The sequence below is a fragment of the Tachypleus tridentatus genome, chromosome 6, assembly GCF_004210375.1.
Source record: "Tachypleus tridentatus isolate NWPU-2018 chromosome 6, ASM421037v1, whole genome shotgun sequence".
In the NCBI taxonomy this organism is placed as follows: domain Eukaryota; kingdom Metazoa; phylum Arthropoda; class Merostomata; order Xiphosura; family Limulidae; genus Tachypleus; species Tachypleus tridentatus.
In genome coordinates, this window is record NC_134830.1 from 16,622,758 (window position 1) to 16,640,682 (window position 17,925).

A 17,925-nucleotide genomic window follows, 5' to 3' on the forward strand; every position below is an offset into this window, starting at 1 on the left:
ATGTTTAGAAATTAAGTGTCCTTACAGAAAAATAAAAATAAAAAACTAAAAAAGAAGCTGCAAAAAAAAGACTTTTGTCTTGAGATACCAGGTGGTTTAGAGTTAAAATTAAAAACACATTTATTAATATGAGATTTAAGCTTAGTTTGGTGAAACAAAATGTGAATTTTAGATATTCTGTATAAAAAAAAAGATTTGCATTCAGGGACTGTTTTATTTGATAGTTAATTTTAGACAAAAATCTATGAAAAGATAAGGCATTTCTTACGTACTACAATTTTGTCAGAACTAGTTGGATGATTTTTGTCCAGACTGAATTACGTGTAACCATTCTTCAAAGTATATAGATATTGGTCAAGATTATTTAAAAATGGCAAACTACACTGCTACAGCAAGGAGAAAAATGATAGTTCTGAAATAATTGAATGTAATAACCAAAGTTGCATAATAAAATTATTTCATATGACATTTTTAAAACTGAAATATGAACCTTAAACCATATGGTTCTGCCTAGATTGCATGAAAAATATAAATGTTTAAACCAAGAAAAAGGAAACATTTAAAATAATTTAATGGTGTATACTATAAATACGTGTAAATGAATACAGTGGACTTCAGTACCCGAGTGTAAATAACAACACGTGATAATCTCATCTTTTGTCAAGATTAGAGTATATCTTGCTTGTAATGTCAGGACTGATAGTTAATTTCCATCAGTTATCACTTCAAGCATTTTTGTAAAAATATTAGAAGAATAAAGTTTTGCAGCAAATAAAAAACAAACAAAACTATATATAATATTTTTGCACTTTATTAGCAAAAACAAAATCAAAATGTTAAGTTTCTCAAATATTATTAAAAGATAATTAGTAATTAATAAGAATGACAACTTTTATATTTAATTAGGTGCATTTTGAAACACTGAAAAAATAATTCAAAAATGTAACTACAACTGAAATATATATTTCAATATTGATGTTTGTTTTAGTTAAATGTATATTTAGAAATGCTTATAACTTGTACAGTTAAATCTGCATCACAAAATTCCCTCCTATTCATTAAATTTGTAGAAGATTCTCAAGTGTAAGAATCATAAATATACAATTTACAAACTCATTAGCATATCATCCATATTGTCTGGCCAACTGAAATTTGTAGAACCTCACCCAATGTTTATAAACCAATGCCAAGATACAATATATTTTGTTGATTTGTTACAGCTGATACTCTGAACCTCAGAAGCTATGACTGTGATTAATGCTTATTAACCAAGAACTTCAGATACTTGACTAGGAACATTTATAAATTTTGAACATTACAAACCATTTAACTTCAGCAGATTAACTTTGAACATTAGTATTTTTATGAAGACATTGCGCAACTTCAGCTGTGAAAAGCTTGTGTGATCAGGAAAGAGCTAGCTAGCTCCCCATTAAGTGGAGTGTACCCATATCAACTCAGAATTAATTCACTCATCATGAACCATCAACAAAATATTTAGTTCTGGACCAGGTACAATAAAATTGTTTTATTGTGAAAAAAAGATGACTTAGGGGTATCTGACTGTTTAAGATTGTTAAGAGGATTGATTGTGTTTATGCATTGTATTTTATTGTACTTAACAATGAGAATATTAGGACTAGAGGATACAAATATACTTTTTGGAGGATAGGACTTATCTTCAGCTAAAAACATTTTAGCTTTCTGGCAGAGTTGTTGGCCTTTGGAATGAATTGCCTCCAGATGTTGTGGAGGCAATAAATTTAAGTGAGTTAAAGATAAAACCTGATATGTACATGAAATAAAATGTCTAGTTGATTGGTTGGTTTGGTGTTTTATGGCACAAAGCAGCTGGCTATCTATCCCAAACATTTGGTAGAGTTAAAATTAAAGTAAATTCAGTAAAATTCATAAAAGAAAATTATCGTAAAATAAAGTTAAAACATAAATAGCATTAACACCAATGTTTACATCTAGTCTACAGCAGTAAGAGAAAAACTACAGTAATACAAGTTGTAAAGGACTTTCTTTAGCATAATTATAATTATCATAACTTGCCAAGAAGACTAACAGGTAAGTTCATAAACAACTGTAAGTCACCTGAAGTTGGCCTTTCCAGTCCTGGTTCTGAGTTATTTGATGTTATGATCATTTTCAGAAAGCAAAGTAATAAAAGTTCTAAAAGACTTGCAGCAAAATTTTAACTCACCAGGATGACTAATGGGCAATTCAAACAGCAGCATTAGTCACCTGAAGTTGGCCTTTCCAGTCCTGATCAAGTTATTTGACGTTATGGCCATTTCCTAATTTCAAGTCAAACTAGATGAATTTGATTCTTAAAAGGAAATCACATTAAAAATGGTGTGACGTATAAATTAAAAAACTTAAATAGCATTAAAAAGATTAATAGCCTTTAAAAAACTAAAAACATTTCCAAGGTGAACAGAGTTACCATCACCAATAATGCTGACTAACATTATAAATAAACCTTGGGACAGAACACATTTAAAATGGTGCCATCGTTGAGAGTCAGCAGTGAACATAGAAGTTGAAGAGGGGATTCTGTGGGCAACCACCAAACCACAACAAGCTATGGCAGAGCCCACACAGTCACTTGATTTTGAATCATCTGTATAAATAGGAATGGAAAGATGGTTCACAAGATGTTCAGCAAATAACAGACAGTATTTCCCATTGGAAGTGTCTGCTTTTCTCAGATGACTTAAAGAAAGGTCACATATGGGGGCTGCAAGAAGCCATGGTGAGATGGGTTTACCAGTGGATACAGCAATGTTATCCAAGGACAGACCCAATTCATCCAACTGCACCTGGAATAAGAAGGTCAAAAGGAGCAATGGCAGATCATCAGTTTTGAACAGGTATTGCTCACAATGGAAGTAAAACACAACCCCAGGTGGGATGCTTTGATAAGGAATGAAGTTTCAAAGCATATAGTAAAGACAGTTGCAAAAGGCAGAGGTGCAAAGAAGGTTCATGAGACTCTGTGTATAAGCTCTGAAATGGGGAAATGTGGCATGCCCCAGTGCAGAGCTGAAGCCCTTGATGATGAACAGTATCCAGTATCTTTAAGGCCAATGGTTTGGTAGACCCATAGTCAAGTTACAATCAAATAACAGCACAATATATCTTTAGCATAGAATATCAATCCACTCCCCAACTTGTGGAAGAGAGGACACAGAGGATGTTCAGTGCTCTTGTACATTTGGCCCGTAGCTGCTTGATGTGTGGTATAAAGGTCAACTTACAGTCAAAGATAAGCCCAAAGAACTTTGTCTCAGGGACCACAAACTGCACAACTTCACCAATATAGAGTTCAGGATCAGGGTGAATACCCCATTGGCAGCAAAAGTGCATGCAAATGGTTTTAATGAAAAGTTTGGCAATCAAATCACAGCCTTGTGGGACTCCAAGCTCCTGTAGAAAAGAATGGGAAAGTGTCAAACCCACAAGAACTTCGAATCTCCTGTCCATTAAAAATTTTTAATAAAAAGGGCATATAGCCACACAATCCACATATAAGGAGGTCTTGCAAAATGCCATACCTCCATGTTGCATCATAAGCCTTCTTAATGTCGAAGAATACTGATACAAGATGTTCTCATTTGAGAAAGCTTTCTCTAATTGACATTTTAAGTCGAATCAGTCCACGGTGGAGCGCTATTGTCAGAACCCACACTGGGTGGGCGAGAGCAGATTGTTTGATTCGAGGAACCAAACAAGACAAGCATTAACCATCTTCTTTAAGGTCTTACAGAGACAGCTCATCAAAGCAACTGGACAGTAGTTTGAAGGAATCTTGGGATCCTTTCCCATTCTCCTGCCAGATCCAGTTAAAAACAATCAGAAGAATAGCAAAAGAAGCAGAAGATAGATGGCACAGCATTTCTTAGTGTACATCATCAGGTCCAACTGATGTACTGCCGAACCGATGAAGGGCCAGTTTGAGTTCCACCAGTGTAAAAGTACAACTATAGTCATAGAAACAATCAGCTCAAAATGAAAGAGGTGATAGATCTGCCCAAGTCTTGATGGCTAAGAAGGTGAAGGAAGAAGCAGAAGTGCTAGATAGCCAGCAAAAGCTTTCACCTAGAGTATCGGTGATGCTCCAGGTATCAGCTACTTTGTGGCGATCAGGGAGCAAGATCAAGAGAGGGACTGAATTATATTGCCCACTGGCCTTTTGAATCTTGTCCCATATGACTTTGGAACTAGTGGTAGAAGATATGCTGGTTGTGAACTTAATCCAAGGTTCCCACACTCTGAAACCACATTGCTTTCTAGCAGGGCCCATGCATATGCTCTGTGGGATATTTACAGAAAGTATCCCAGGCCGTTTTTGAGCCTTCCATGCCATGTAGCAAGCAGGATTCCACCATGAAAGGGGTGACATGGAAAACGTGTCAGGTTTTAGGAATACATTGAGCAGCTGCTTGTATGATACAGTCAGTTACTGCTGCCACATAGTTGTCCATTGATAGCTTACAGATGATGGCAGGATCAAGTTCTGTGAGAGCAGTGAAAGAGGACCAGTTTGCATCATCCAGCTTCCACAGGAGCATGCAGGTTGAGTGGCACTGACCACGGCCAATCTCTCTCAAAGTTATAGGAAAATTATCACTGCCTTGTGGATTATTGTCAACCCTCCACGAAAAATGGGAGAACAGTGAAGGGGAGCAAATTGAAAGAACAATAGCAGTAAAAGACTAGATTCATGAAAATAAGTAGAAGAACTGGTATTGATAAGAAAAAGGTTGTGATCAGAGAGCATGTGCTCTACAGAGTGATCCCTCCTATCAATATCAGCACTTTCCCAGAGAGAATAATGTCCATTAAAGTCCCCCAGGATTAAAAAGGGGGATGGCGGCAACTGTTCAATGAGAGCATCAAGGTCTGATTGATCACAGGTCTCTCCAGGAAACAGGTAGAGAGAACAAACAGTGATGGTATGATCCAAGGAAACATGGATGGCTACGGCCTCCAAGGGTGTGTCGAGTGGCAAAGACAGGGTGGGCACATGCTGATCAGACAATAGTGCCACCCTCCCGTGCACTTGTCCATCACACAGCCTGTCATTTCTGTATAAAGAAACTGCTGAAAGGTGACTGTATCAGCAGGTTTCAGAAATGTTTCCTGTAAGGAAAGACATACAGGATGGTGGGAAGCAATGAGTGTTTTAATGTCATCCATATTAGAACATAAACCTGAACAGTTCCATTGTATCAAGGTGGCCATTTTTATTTGTGTGTAGGCAAATTGGGTGGAGAACCATTCTGTTTATGACCACATCTTTTTTTCCTTACTGTCTTTATTCGAGGGAGGTCTATCGACCTCCATGGATCTTGCCCCGAGTCGACTGGGCAGCTCTTTGCTGTTGGAAGAGAATTACAGTGACTGAGGACGGGAACGAATGATTGTTTTGCATCTTGGGAAAAAAGATGTATCCAAGAAAATGCTTGTAGCCAGAACCAAAGGAAGTGAAATCTGTTAGAATGTATATAGAAGACAGAGATGGGTGTTGAAGCTGATTTATCAACTATTTTAACCATGGAGGTCAAAAGACTTTTCATTTGGTTTGAGAAAATTTCTTTTGGAGGTACAGAGAGATCCAACTGCATTCCCACTATAGTAGTGGAAAGAAATGCAGCAGCATACATTTGAGATGGGGTGGTGGACAGCAACTTTCAAGCCTCAGGATAAGTAATGTTATGAATCGTTTTCAAATGCTGCACCTCTTTTTCTTCCAACCGTTTAGGGTAAGAATGAAAGTAGGATGGGTGGGAGCTATTGAAGTTGATGCAATGAGGGTCTGTTTCACACTCACAGGCACCGAACTCCAACAAGCAAATGTCAAGGAACCACAATATAATGTCTTTGAGTGACTGAACTATTGATGCTGGAAACATCGGAGAGGGTTTGGAATGTATGACCGTACCCTGCTATTAATATTACCTGCCTTATGGTGGCAGGTGGGCATGGTGATGTAAATGTCAGAATAAGGATATTGGTCAGCATCGTAATTCTATCTTCGCGAGTGGGGATAGTCCTTACTGCAGAAGCTCCTTGAGTGGAAAACCAGCGAGAATCTCTGACTCAGGGATGTTCTTCAAATCCTTTCAACAAGAACTCGTCATGATGAATTCAAAGTAGCATGAGGTATAACCTCAATATGTATATCCCCAATTGCCTTAAATGAAACAGATTTGCAGAAATATTTTACACCACCACCTACAAAACATTTTGTCTATTAATGTCATACAACCTCTATTTTTGAAATAAGAAAATGCATAAGTACTATCCCACACAAAATAATATGTATCTGATGCACATTGCAAATTACTCTTTTCACATGAATTCTGATGTGCAGTTTTAAAGGTTTCCACAATGTCAAATAATAAAACTTAATCTTTGTTTTCTGTAAATGCAGGGATATTAGCCTCTGCAAATAAGCATTTAACAGTCCACTAAATTTATAACATCTTATTCTCTATTTTCAATAATTAGATCTCCTTGGTTAATTTGTCTAAAAGTCCACAATTCAGGGTCAAACATTTGTCACTGACCTTAAAACCCTATCCTTTTGAAGTGAATGACATTATACTCTATGAAATACATACATCAAAAATTTAACTGTGTTGCAATGTTTGTAGGAATACCACATTTTTGTGTAAACATCAGAGTTTGAGGGATGGTCACATAAAATATTATAACAGCCAATCATTACAGTTCTTCCAAAATTTCATTGAAGTAATTTTCATAAGATCTTCACTTTATGGCCAGTGAAGAAAAATGGAGTTATGCACATCATGTAAATCACATATACACAATGTTTTATATATTGTAGACATGAATATATTAAACCAATAATCCAAATCCTGATGTGATAAATTAAAATCATAAGTGGCATCTAGCCATTACAGTGACAACATGGTTGATTAATAGGGTTCAGAATATCCAAATGAATAATGTACAAGAATATATTAGTACTCATCCCAAAAGATTAGAGATTAAAGGGATGTTCACATCCCCAAAAAGAAAAAGAACTGTCTGTGCATTAAGAGAATAATACATGAGTAAAGAACCTGACTGCTTGTTCCATTGCTTGGAACCAGATGATAGTCAGCTGAGCAGACTTTAATACGTGTTGAAAGAGACACCCAAATGAACAATGTATTGAGTTGGCAAAAGAATTGATTTTTCAGCTCTGATAAGAAAGCCAATCTTGATGGCTTCTAAAAAAGAATCTGAGTATGTTGTTCCATCAACTGACAAGATGATGCCAGAAGTAACCAGTCATCTATATAATGGTGTGTACACAAACCCAAAGAATAAAGGTGATGAGAAAAAGTTCATAGAACTCTGCAGAAAACATATAATGCAGATGTTAGACCCTGAAGTGCATAACCTGACCCTTGTGCACAAAACATAGATGGTAGCAGGATGACTTTGCTATGGGAATGTGGACATATGCATCGGCAACATTAAAATTTATCATCCACAGACTTGGTAAAAAATGTCAATGGAGGTTGAGAAAGAACCCCACTGTAAAACTGGAAGGATCTAAGAATTGATTGAGATGAGAACAATCAATAATTAAATGCCAATATCCTGTCTTCTTCTGAAGCACAATAAATAAATAGGAATAAAATCTTGAAAAAAAGTGGGATTGGCTTTTACTATTGTCCCCTTCACAAAAAACTCTCTAATAGCCTTGGAACAAAGCTCTACACTGAACAGATCTGTCAATGGTGAAAATACCACAGGTTTGGAAAATAAAGGGGATGGAGATGTGGACTAAATGACCAACCCCAACAACAGAACCTGAAGTATTTATGTATTTGTAGTAAAAGAATTCCAGATGCACAGAGAATGTTGTAAGTTTACTCCCACAGACACCACCCACAAAGTGTAATAGCAGATACTGTTGGTAATGATCTTTTTTGACTGAATAAACCTCTAGCATAAGGACAGAAACTATTCTGAGTACCAAGAGAACGAGGAGCTGAAGTCAAGGGTCAGGACACACAATAAGCAGTCAAGCAACCACTTTCAGCAGAAGACAAAAAACTCTAGATGCCAGTAATGACAATTAAGAATGCAAACAGGTGTTATCAGTTTCTGATTCTAATGCCTCTGGAATGTCTACAAACATCATGGAATGAAGAAAAAGAGCCTTACATAACTTATGAGGGTGCAGCAGGTAGATACACTCCCTCTAACAAGGTATCTCTATCCAATAAGTCCCAACAACATACATGCTAGGAAAACAAAGAAAGAGTATAAGCTGTCAATCTTACTGAGGCAGAAGTCAGCAAAGAACCTAATTATCAAATGGATGTGAGGAATGCTGAGAAACTTCAAACAAAATCTGGAGGGAACATAAACATCTCACAACAGTAGTAAAAGTCAGACGAATCCGAAAAAATTGTAATTCGTTCAAAGTTATCACTAGGTCCAGTCTAGAACCTCACGTGGCTAACAAAGGAACGAGTCTTTTGGAATTAAAATACATATCCTCCTGGCAGTGGTAGACCAAAGCAAGCCAAAACTGAGTGACAAACCTTCTTACATGAACAGCAATATTAAATGAATGATGAAAAGCTAAGTAGTTGCAGTTAGACTTTTCCACCATTAAGGAGGAAGTAGATTCATAAACAACCAGGGAAAGCCCCAAAACCTCAACTGATTAATTGAAAAATGGAACAGGAGGTGGCTCATCCAAATTTGCCTCATGCAAAGCTAGTCTACTAAACAAAGATGTCAGGAAAAAAAAAAAAAGTCCACATTCTCTCCACAATGTCTTGAATAATCAGCAAAAGCAGCCTCAAACCTCCACATAAAGAGATTCCTGGACCAATATGCTTCCACCTCACAACAAATCAGATCACAGTCACCATCAACTGAGAATAACCCACCCCAACCACTGAGAGGTGGAATAGGGAAGGCTGATTAGCCTCCATGCTGGAAACAGTAACCTAGGAATTCATTCCTGAAAGTGGCAGTTCACTTCAACAAGTTTTTGTTAATGAATTATTAAAAATAAGTTGTATGGAAATCAGCAAGGTTACATGGAAATTAGTTGGTTGATTGTTTTGGCATTTTATGGCACAAAGCAACAAGGCTATCTGCCCCAAACATCCAATAAAAAGTTAAAATTAAAGTAAAATTATTAAAATTTGTAAAAAGGAATCAAGGTAAAGCAAAACATAGTTTAATATTTGAATTAAATACAAAATAGCACTAAATCCAATTTTTTTTATCTAGTTTACAGCAATAAGAGAGAAACTACAGTAATACAAGTTGTAAAAGACTTTCTGTAGCATAATTTTAATTATCATAACTCACCAGGATGACTAACAGGTAAGTTCAAAAATCAGTGTTAGTCACCTGAAGTTGGCCTTTCCAGTCCAGGTTTCGAGTTATTTGGCTTCACAGCCATTTTCTAATCGAACTAGTTGTACTTTAATTCTTAAAAAGGAATTGCATTAAAAAAAAGGTTTAATTTATAAATTAAGAACTTAAATAGCATTAAAAAGATTAATGGCTTTTAAAAAACTAAAAACATTTGTAAGGTGGACAGTATCACAATCAACAATGACACTGTCCAACGTTATAGATAAACCTTGGGCCAAAAAATGTTTAAAAGACAACACATTGGTGCATCAGTCCCAGATAAAAGAAAAGGAGGAGTTAAAAAAATTGTGACCAATGCATAGTCTAGTTAGAAGAACTGCATCTCTCCAATCCTTACAAAAGCAAGACGGCGAAAGTACAATAGAGGGTTTTATTTGGAAAAGTTTGTTTTCATGTTGCTCACTTCAAGTCGACTGCCAACTTGCACAGAGCCGAGCCTTGAACACAGAACCATAGTCTATGTACGAAACAGGTATGGCAGTGATAATGCCAGAACAAGCAGATTTAGCTGCAGTGTCAACGAGCTTGTTCTCACGAATACCAACATGGTCCGATATCCATAAATACTGGATGGAAGCAGATATTAAAGAGAAATGTGCCAGTTGGTTTTGAATATCAATGAGAATGAACATGAAGCAATTTCAGGGCCGGTAGGAAACTAAGGGAATCAGTATAAATAGTGTAATTTGAGAACTGCATAGCTTCTATGTGATCTATGGCAAGATAAATGGCATACAGTTCAGCAGTAAACACAGAAACTGTAGAGGGGATTTTGTATGCAACCACTGAACCACAACAAACCATAGCAGAGCCAAAAGAGTCACCTGATTTCGAGCCATTTGTATAAACAGGAATGGAAGGATGGTTCAAAAGATGTTCAGCAAACAACAGACAGTATTTTCAATCAGGAGTATCTGCTCTTCTCATATGACTTAAAGAAAGGTCACATTTTGGGATTGTAATAAGCCATGGTGGGATGGGCTGACCGGTAGATACAGCAATGTTATCCAAGGACTGACCCAATTCATCCAACTGTTCCTGGATATGAAGGACAAAAGGAACACTAGCAGATTGTCTGTTCTGAAAAAAGCATGGCCCACCAAGAAAGGAAAACACAGCCCCAGGTGAGATGCTGTGGTAAAGATCAAAGTTTTGAAGCATACAGTAAAGACAGCTGCAGATGGCAAAGGTATAAAGGATGTTCATGAGACTCTGGACTGGAGAAGTGCAGAAAGCCCCAGTGCAGAACCGAGGCACAGAAATCCCAACCAAAGACATTAACTATCACAGCACTTCTTTGGATAAACTTATGTTTAAGCCCTTTGTCAAGAAAAAATGATAAAATTATCTGAATGAGGTGCTTATATACAATACCAGGATGGACAGTGCACTGATCTAGGTGGAAGGTATCATGAGACAAATATTGTCAAGAGCAACTGAGTGAGGCATTAAAGGAGCAAGCAAGAAAAAAATCAGACCATTTCTTAGACAAGCAAAGAAAAAACCCTGACAATCAAGTAACAGCCATAAGTGGCAGCAGAAGCAAGCATGTTTTGGAAAGGGAGTACTTCCAACATGGCAGGCATAAGATTTGTGACAACTTAAAAAGTCTCAATAGCTGTAAAACTGTAATTGAAGCTATTTATGTTGAATGTACTGTTTTACAAATTACAAAATGATGAAGACTACAAGTCAGAATTCACCATTTCTTACCTTCATCTTCATCTTCTTCTTCATCACTATCACTAATATGTACAGACACTTGTGTTCCTGGAGTATTTGTCCATTCAAAATATAAACCAAATCCAATGTCATATCCATCGGTAGCAAACTCCCAAAAAAGGCAAGTACTGTCTTCATGTGTCGGGACTTTAACAGTCACAGTTTCTCCATGACCTACTCTAATAATACCCTCTCCACCTTCTTTACGCACAGAATCTTTAAAGGCTTTAATGTCTCTCTGAGTCCATAAAGATGCTGCAGCAATTGGAGGCAGTTCTGATGAAAAAATATGGAGTGTAAAACTTAAAAACAAAAATAAGCAGAACAATCAATTCAAAAACTCGTGAAATTTGTTAGTGCTTTTTAATTATCTGGTTAATAACTCTACAGTATCACTTGAAACAGAAATTTTGCCTTGATATCACAAACAGAATTTTTTTTTTTTACCAGGATTCATACTGGATCTAGATTTCTAAATAATTTCACTGTCTGAATTTTTTTTTTTTTTTTAGGTATGAAAATAGTGCTTGCAAAATGACTTAAAACATTTGGTTATACAGCAACACTTGTGAAAATATATTTTGGCTATTTCTACAAGAAAAACAAACAAACCAAAATTCAAATGCTTCTACTTAAATACCAACATGCAACAAAAAGTCATCACAACAACTTAACACTTTTATATGAAGCTATAGGAAAAAATCTACACACTGCAACATAAAGCTTGGAGGTTAGGGGTATTTGCTAATTAATTAGTCAACAAGCTCATTAATTAGTTACATTTCACCCTACTTTCCAGACTATTAGGGAGTAAAATCCATACAAAACATAGCAGTGACCAAGACACCTTAAGCAATACAAGATTAGTTCCTCAGCTCTAAAAAGCCATTTTCTTCACAGTTTTCACAAGTTCTGTGAATAGAGATGGACAAGGAAAGCACAACAAAATTTACTTGCTGCTATAAGGTGGTTAAATATGATACCTACCTCAACACAACCAGATAAACTATTTTGTACAAGGGATATACAGTCTAGCCAACCACCTAAACTACAAACCTTCATGGTCAAACAGTACTTAGAAGTAAGTTCCTTTAGTAGTAAAGTGTGCTTTTTGAAGTTAATATATCAAACCCTTTATCAGAGTAAATTTATTTTAGTCCTAACTTGAATACTTGAAACAACAACACTATCATAGGTAATCCAATTCCCCAAATTCAGTCTCATTCACCTGCAGACTGAATGTTAAATATTTGGTGTACATTTAAAAAAAACAGTGAAATTTAAAATGAGCTCTGTATTAACAAAAAAGCACAGAACCAACTCAAGCTTTGGAGTCCTCTAGTAATTATGGTACATTTCCTAATTTTCACAATCCTCAAGACTAAATGATTCTTCATGTTACCAGATATCACACTATTATCATAATACTGGAAGTATATCTAGTTAATAGCTGAATAAAGAGTGGATTTATAAAAGTTAGTAACAAAGGTGACTGAAATAAAAGCAAACATTAAAATGTATCTCAGGATGGCTCGCATGAGTATTAAGATTTTTATTAATAAAGTAGAGAACAACGTTTCGACCTTCTTAGATCAAAATGCTGTTCTCTGCTTTAGTAGTAAAAGTGTTAATACCCATACCAGCTTACCGAGATATATCTTTACTTCAAGTGGGTTTCTCATCATCAGGAAAAAGTAAACATAGTTCATTGACATTAAGAATAAACAAAAAAAGCAGAAAATGGATTTTCCAACAATTATTCACTGTGATGTTTTAATATGAAACTCTTTTTAAATATAGTTTAAGACATGAGAATATCAACAGAGACACAAAGAATACTTTCATATTAAAAAAAATTTAAATATTATATACAGGGTGTTCAGAAAGTCACTATGCAGTTTTGTGATCATATTTTATTCAGTCTATTTCAAGCCAGCAACTGATAGCAGTGTTTAGAAACAAAATAAGAAGGATCCAGGCCTGCATTGAAGCTATCGGGGTCACTTTCAACATTGATTATAATTGTCATTCATATTTACCTCCTGTATTCTATACTGAAACATGTCTGTTAATAAATATATAAGTGTACAGTAACTTTCTGAACACCCTGTATAACACATGTACTTTCTTATATAACAAACTCTCATTACATATAAAAATATACAATATTTTTTTGTACCAATCACTCCAGAACAATGGCAAACTAATTCCATAAAAGTGTTACAAAAGTTAACACTTTTCTTATCTGAAAATGTATTTCAGATAGGTACTCACTTCTCCACAGTCCTGAGAGGTATTACCTTGCATCACTACTGAAAATGTTTTTGCACATGACAAAACCCATCGAATGAAACTCCCATCCTTAAATGTAATAAAATATACTGAACTAATCTATAATGCAATAAGCACAATACCACAGCCCTCTGCCAACATGGTGACATCCTCCATGTTCAGTACTTACCTTGGGTGTGTTTCATTTGCCAATGGTTAATTCATGACAAGGCAAAAAGAGTCACATTAAAAGTAGAAGGGTGGTTCTGTGGAGAAATATTTACCTACCTGAAAATGTATTTCTGATTGATACCTCTGCATGCAGAAAGCTTTCCTCTCCTTAAATATTTGCAGGCTACTAATCTTTAGGTAACTCCCACCTAAACTGATGAGATTTCTTGTGATTTATGCCACTGCATGATGATGTTATTATACAGCAAAATCCTTTCACTAACAAGAGGAAGACACAGCTTGACCATGCACTAACTCCCTCTATGCTTTTCCACTCATGATCATCATTGCATGATTGGTTAAGGAAAACTAAGTTGCAATGGAAGTGGAGAGGATGGGTGTGAAGGGTGTTAGAGGTAAATATCTATCAGAAACACACTTCTAGGTAAGACAAATGTTAACTTTCAAGGCAATGCACACCTTTTCACACAAAAAACTAGAATCCCACACTGAAATAGTAAAGGAATCAGTGTGAAAGTTACCTAAATATGCTCCCTTCAAAAATTACCAAAAGAAAACCAATGAAGTGAGATACCCAATAGCACAGGCTCCATAAGGGCACAATTGTGGGAGACTGCATCTCATCCTCTTCAAGGTATGCTCTTTGCCCAGACTGAAGGGGATGAAAAAACAAAAAAGCCCCGATATATATTACAGAGATAGACAGAATAAGAACATGGCTGTCCAAGTGCATGCACATAATAGAACAGAAAACCAGTGTGTAGCATAGTTGAGGCACATTCAGACTGTACCTCAACTCTATCATCAAAATTATTGGACTGACAATAGCTGCAGAAGGAGGGCATAGAAGTTATGACTACATATTGATCTCAACTCTATGTCAAACTCTCAGACTAATACCAGATGCAGAAAAACACATAGAATACATTCCTTTGGTGTATCTTACCACAACTCTACCATCAGACACCAGTTGCAGGAGAAGGGCATAGATGTCATGACATATATAAATAATGCATACATCAATTCAATTAGACTATCATCTGCTGCAGTACATGGGCACAATTTGTTCATAATTACTTACCTCAACTAAACAAGTGATGACTATAGATGTTTGGTGGAACAGCTCCAGTCCAAAACCTAACTATATTCACCTCATAACCAGGACGTAAAAGAGAAAGTGACTTCTGTTCTGACAATGCACGCAGGATATATGAGTTCAGACATAATAAACAACCAACACCAAGCCACTATGAAACATGACATCTCAGAAATGGTAGGAGAGGGGAACAGAAACATAATCAGTCAACTCCAGTTCAAATCCATGCAGCATTGGGGCTTTTTTTCTCCAGTCTGAAGTATAAAAAGGATCCATATAAACCATATGTGTTAGGACTTATATGAGCTGGATATACGTTAATCCAACACCACACTGACAAGGAACCAACATTTAAGTAACAGAAGGATGGAGGACAATGGCATGTTATGAGTATAATTACAAAAGAGGTGAACTGCACAATACTGAGTGTCACCACTACCCCACTGACTGACATCATGTTTTCAGCCCCTAGCTGTTAGATTCTGATCAGTGAGAATTCTCCATGGTTTGCCACTAAATTGGCTAGGAACTGGTAAGTATTAATTGTCTCATTTTCGTAACTAAAAGGGGAAAATAATTTGTAGTGGGTAGACCCATATAAAATGCCTGCCCCACACCACTGGATGTCTGATGGAAAGGTCTTTTATTGGAGACAATGTAACGGGTGACCATGTAATCCTTCTTGTAAAAGCCAGCAAGCATGAGCCAGAGAAGCAGGCAGAGCACCCTTGTTGCTGACTTTCTCCATAATAATCCATAGAATAGGTACAGTCTGGATCAAAAAGTAGAACTAAATTAGATTATACCATAAGAACATCTCAAATGGTTTTGCAGAACACTTCATCTCAACAGTGGACATGTATGGAGCCAGGACTTATGGTATGGGTGCTTTCCACTAGCCTGGCTCAGTGCAAACTTTTGAGAAATAAAGTGTATCCTGTAGCAAACAATCATCCACCTGCAGAATCCAGGAAGCAAGTGCCATAAACCAAAGAGAAATGTACTCACTCGTCTAAAGATGGCAAGTATATTACAGTACAGCAAACAAAGGCAGGCAGCAACTTCCAGGAGATAAGAGAGTCAGAAATAAATGAGAATGGGTGGCAAATTATGCAAAATATTCCACGTGCCAGCCTAAATGATTTTGCCCAGTAATGGTAGGAAATGAGCAGCAAGAGAGCTGATAAATCTAACGGTATGAATTACAGACCATCTATGAACATTAACGTCTTAAATGGAGGGACCAAACAAAGAATGTGGCAGATTATACTAATAAAAGCAGAATAGTTGTCCCTGGAGGAAAAAGATTTCCAAGGAATGAAAAGATGGAGACAGAAACCCCAAAAGTGAGAGATACAACCTAAAGAGCAATTAACAGCACAAACAAAGCAGAAAATTCTGCCTAGGTCCTAATAAACATAAAAGAGTAAAATAGGATGATAGGAGAGAGGAGAAAGCTGTAAGTATCCTTCCCAAGCAGCTGAAGGCTAAAGAAAGATGGGCTGTAAAGAAGAAGAAATAAGGTCAATGGAAGGTGTCTAAGATGAATTTCTAACAGAAAAAGGAAAACAACTGTAACAAAAAGTGAGGAGAAAAAAAGAATATGTCTGAAAAGGTGGTAGAAGTTGCAAGTTGCCAATGGCTTAAATAGCCATAGGTAAAAGCTTGCAGAATGGCACCGAGGTTACAGATGGGTACAGGAATGGAGCAAATGTGTGTATACAGATAAGGTAGGATTTAAATAAGCTCAAGGAAATGGGAGAAAATACCATGTGGTATCAGGAAGGCAAAATGAAGAAGACATGGCTACCCAATAACAAGCAAAGGCAGAAACAGCTGAACCCTGTTGAACAGCTGGATAAAGGGAAGGTAGATATATGATAGTAGGTGAATTAATACTAGAGTGGTAAACTCTGGTTCCATAGGTGAAGAATTGGACAAAACCAAATGTGATGATGGAAGAACAAGATCCAGTGATGGAAAAAAAAAGATATGGCAGATTTACAAGTAATATAGTGTATAATTGGAATAGGAAGAAGGGGTGGTTAACTCATGGCAGAAAACAGAGGTTAAGCCAGTCAGAGGGTACCACCAAGAGGAGATGACAAGTAGTACCACTAGTCAAGGCCATAAAGGTGAGTAATCACTATGACAAGCAAAACAAATAGACAAAGTGGATAGCAGCAATGCCAGGAAAAGGAAGCATGAAAATGAAAGGGTAACAATGAGTAGGGTTCTTAAGTGGAAACCTCCAATAAAAACAGGGGGAGAAGAAACATGTAGGCAAAATATGGTCCAGTAAATAGAGGTGGTCCACAACCTGGTATCTGGCAGGCAAGGAAACCAATTCATTGAGAATTGGTAAAAGAAGAAATATTCAGGGTTTGAAAGCAAAGGATACTGGATTGGATAACCCTATGGTAGTTAACATCAGAAAAACCAAAAAAAATGTTGGAACAAAATATAACTAAGTGATGCATTAGGTATAGCAACAATAGTATCAATGTACTAGAAGTTCAAGTACATGGATATGGAGAGAGGAGTCTTCCTGGTTCTGTGCAAAACAGATGATCAGAAATGCTCCCCAACAAAAGAAAGAATCAAATGTGAAGAGTAGAAGGTCCAAATTGGATGGAGGTAATGGAACACTGATGGTGACAGGTGATCAGTCCACCCACCCACACAAATATTAGAATGGAGAAAGGGGCAGGAGAAACATTAAGTTTAAGTCAAATAATCCTGTGAGGCATCTCACTGGTTGAATGAGCATCAACTGAGGAAATGCATATGCATGTGACCCCAAGGAATAAGCAGTCCCCTCAAAGCCAAGGACACCAAACATAAAACCACACACTTGCAATGATTAAGACGGATATGAATCCTAACAACACCAAGGTCCAATGGCTATAGGTAGATAAGAAGAGGCTGATTACAGTTGAGAATGAGTTGAAAAACAACCCACCCCCCTTAGTGAATAAGATGCTGATTGATAATGGAAAAGTGGCAACAAACACATTTTCAAAGAGACATTAGGCAGAGAGAAAAGAAAGAGGAAAATAAAGGAAGTGGAGAAAACGTCTGCAGGTAAAAAAGGTAGAAACACCCTTGTGTGGATGGAAAAGTCATACAACAGTAGCTGAAGCCATGACAAATGGGGACCTACAGGACCCAACATGCTGGAACATCACTGGTGAGCTCGATGGACTGATAGC

General features: G+C 36.7%; 1 protein-coding gene across 3 annotated transcripts in view; it reads right to left on the minus strand.

Moving 5' to 3' along the window:
- Nucleotides 1-17,925, minus strand: part of LOC143251992 (Golgi resident protein GCP60-like) — a 50,331-nt gene that overhangs the window by 9,400 nt on the left and 23,006 nt on the right. For all 3 annotated transcript variants that reach the window (XM_076503462.1, XM_076503464.1, XM_076503463.1), the window contains exon 4: nucleotides 11,146-11,430. In XM_076503462.1, coding sequence (XP_076359577.1) covers nucleotides 11,146-11,430 — 285 coding nt within the window. The remainder of the gene's footprint in view (nucleotides 1-11,145; nucleotides 11,431-17,925) is intronic.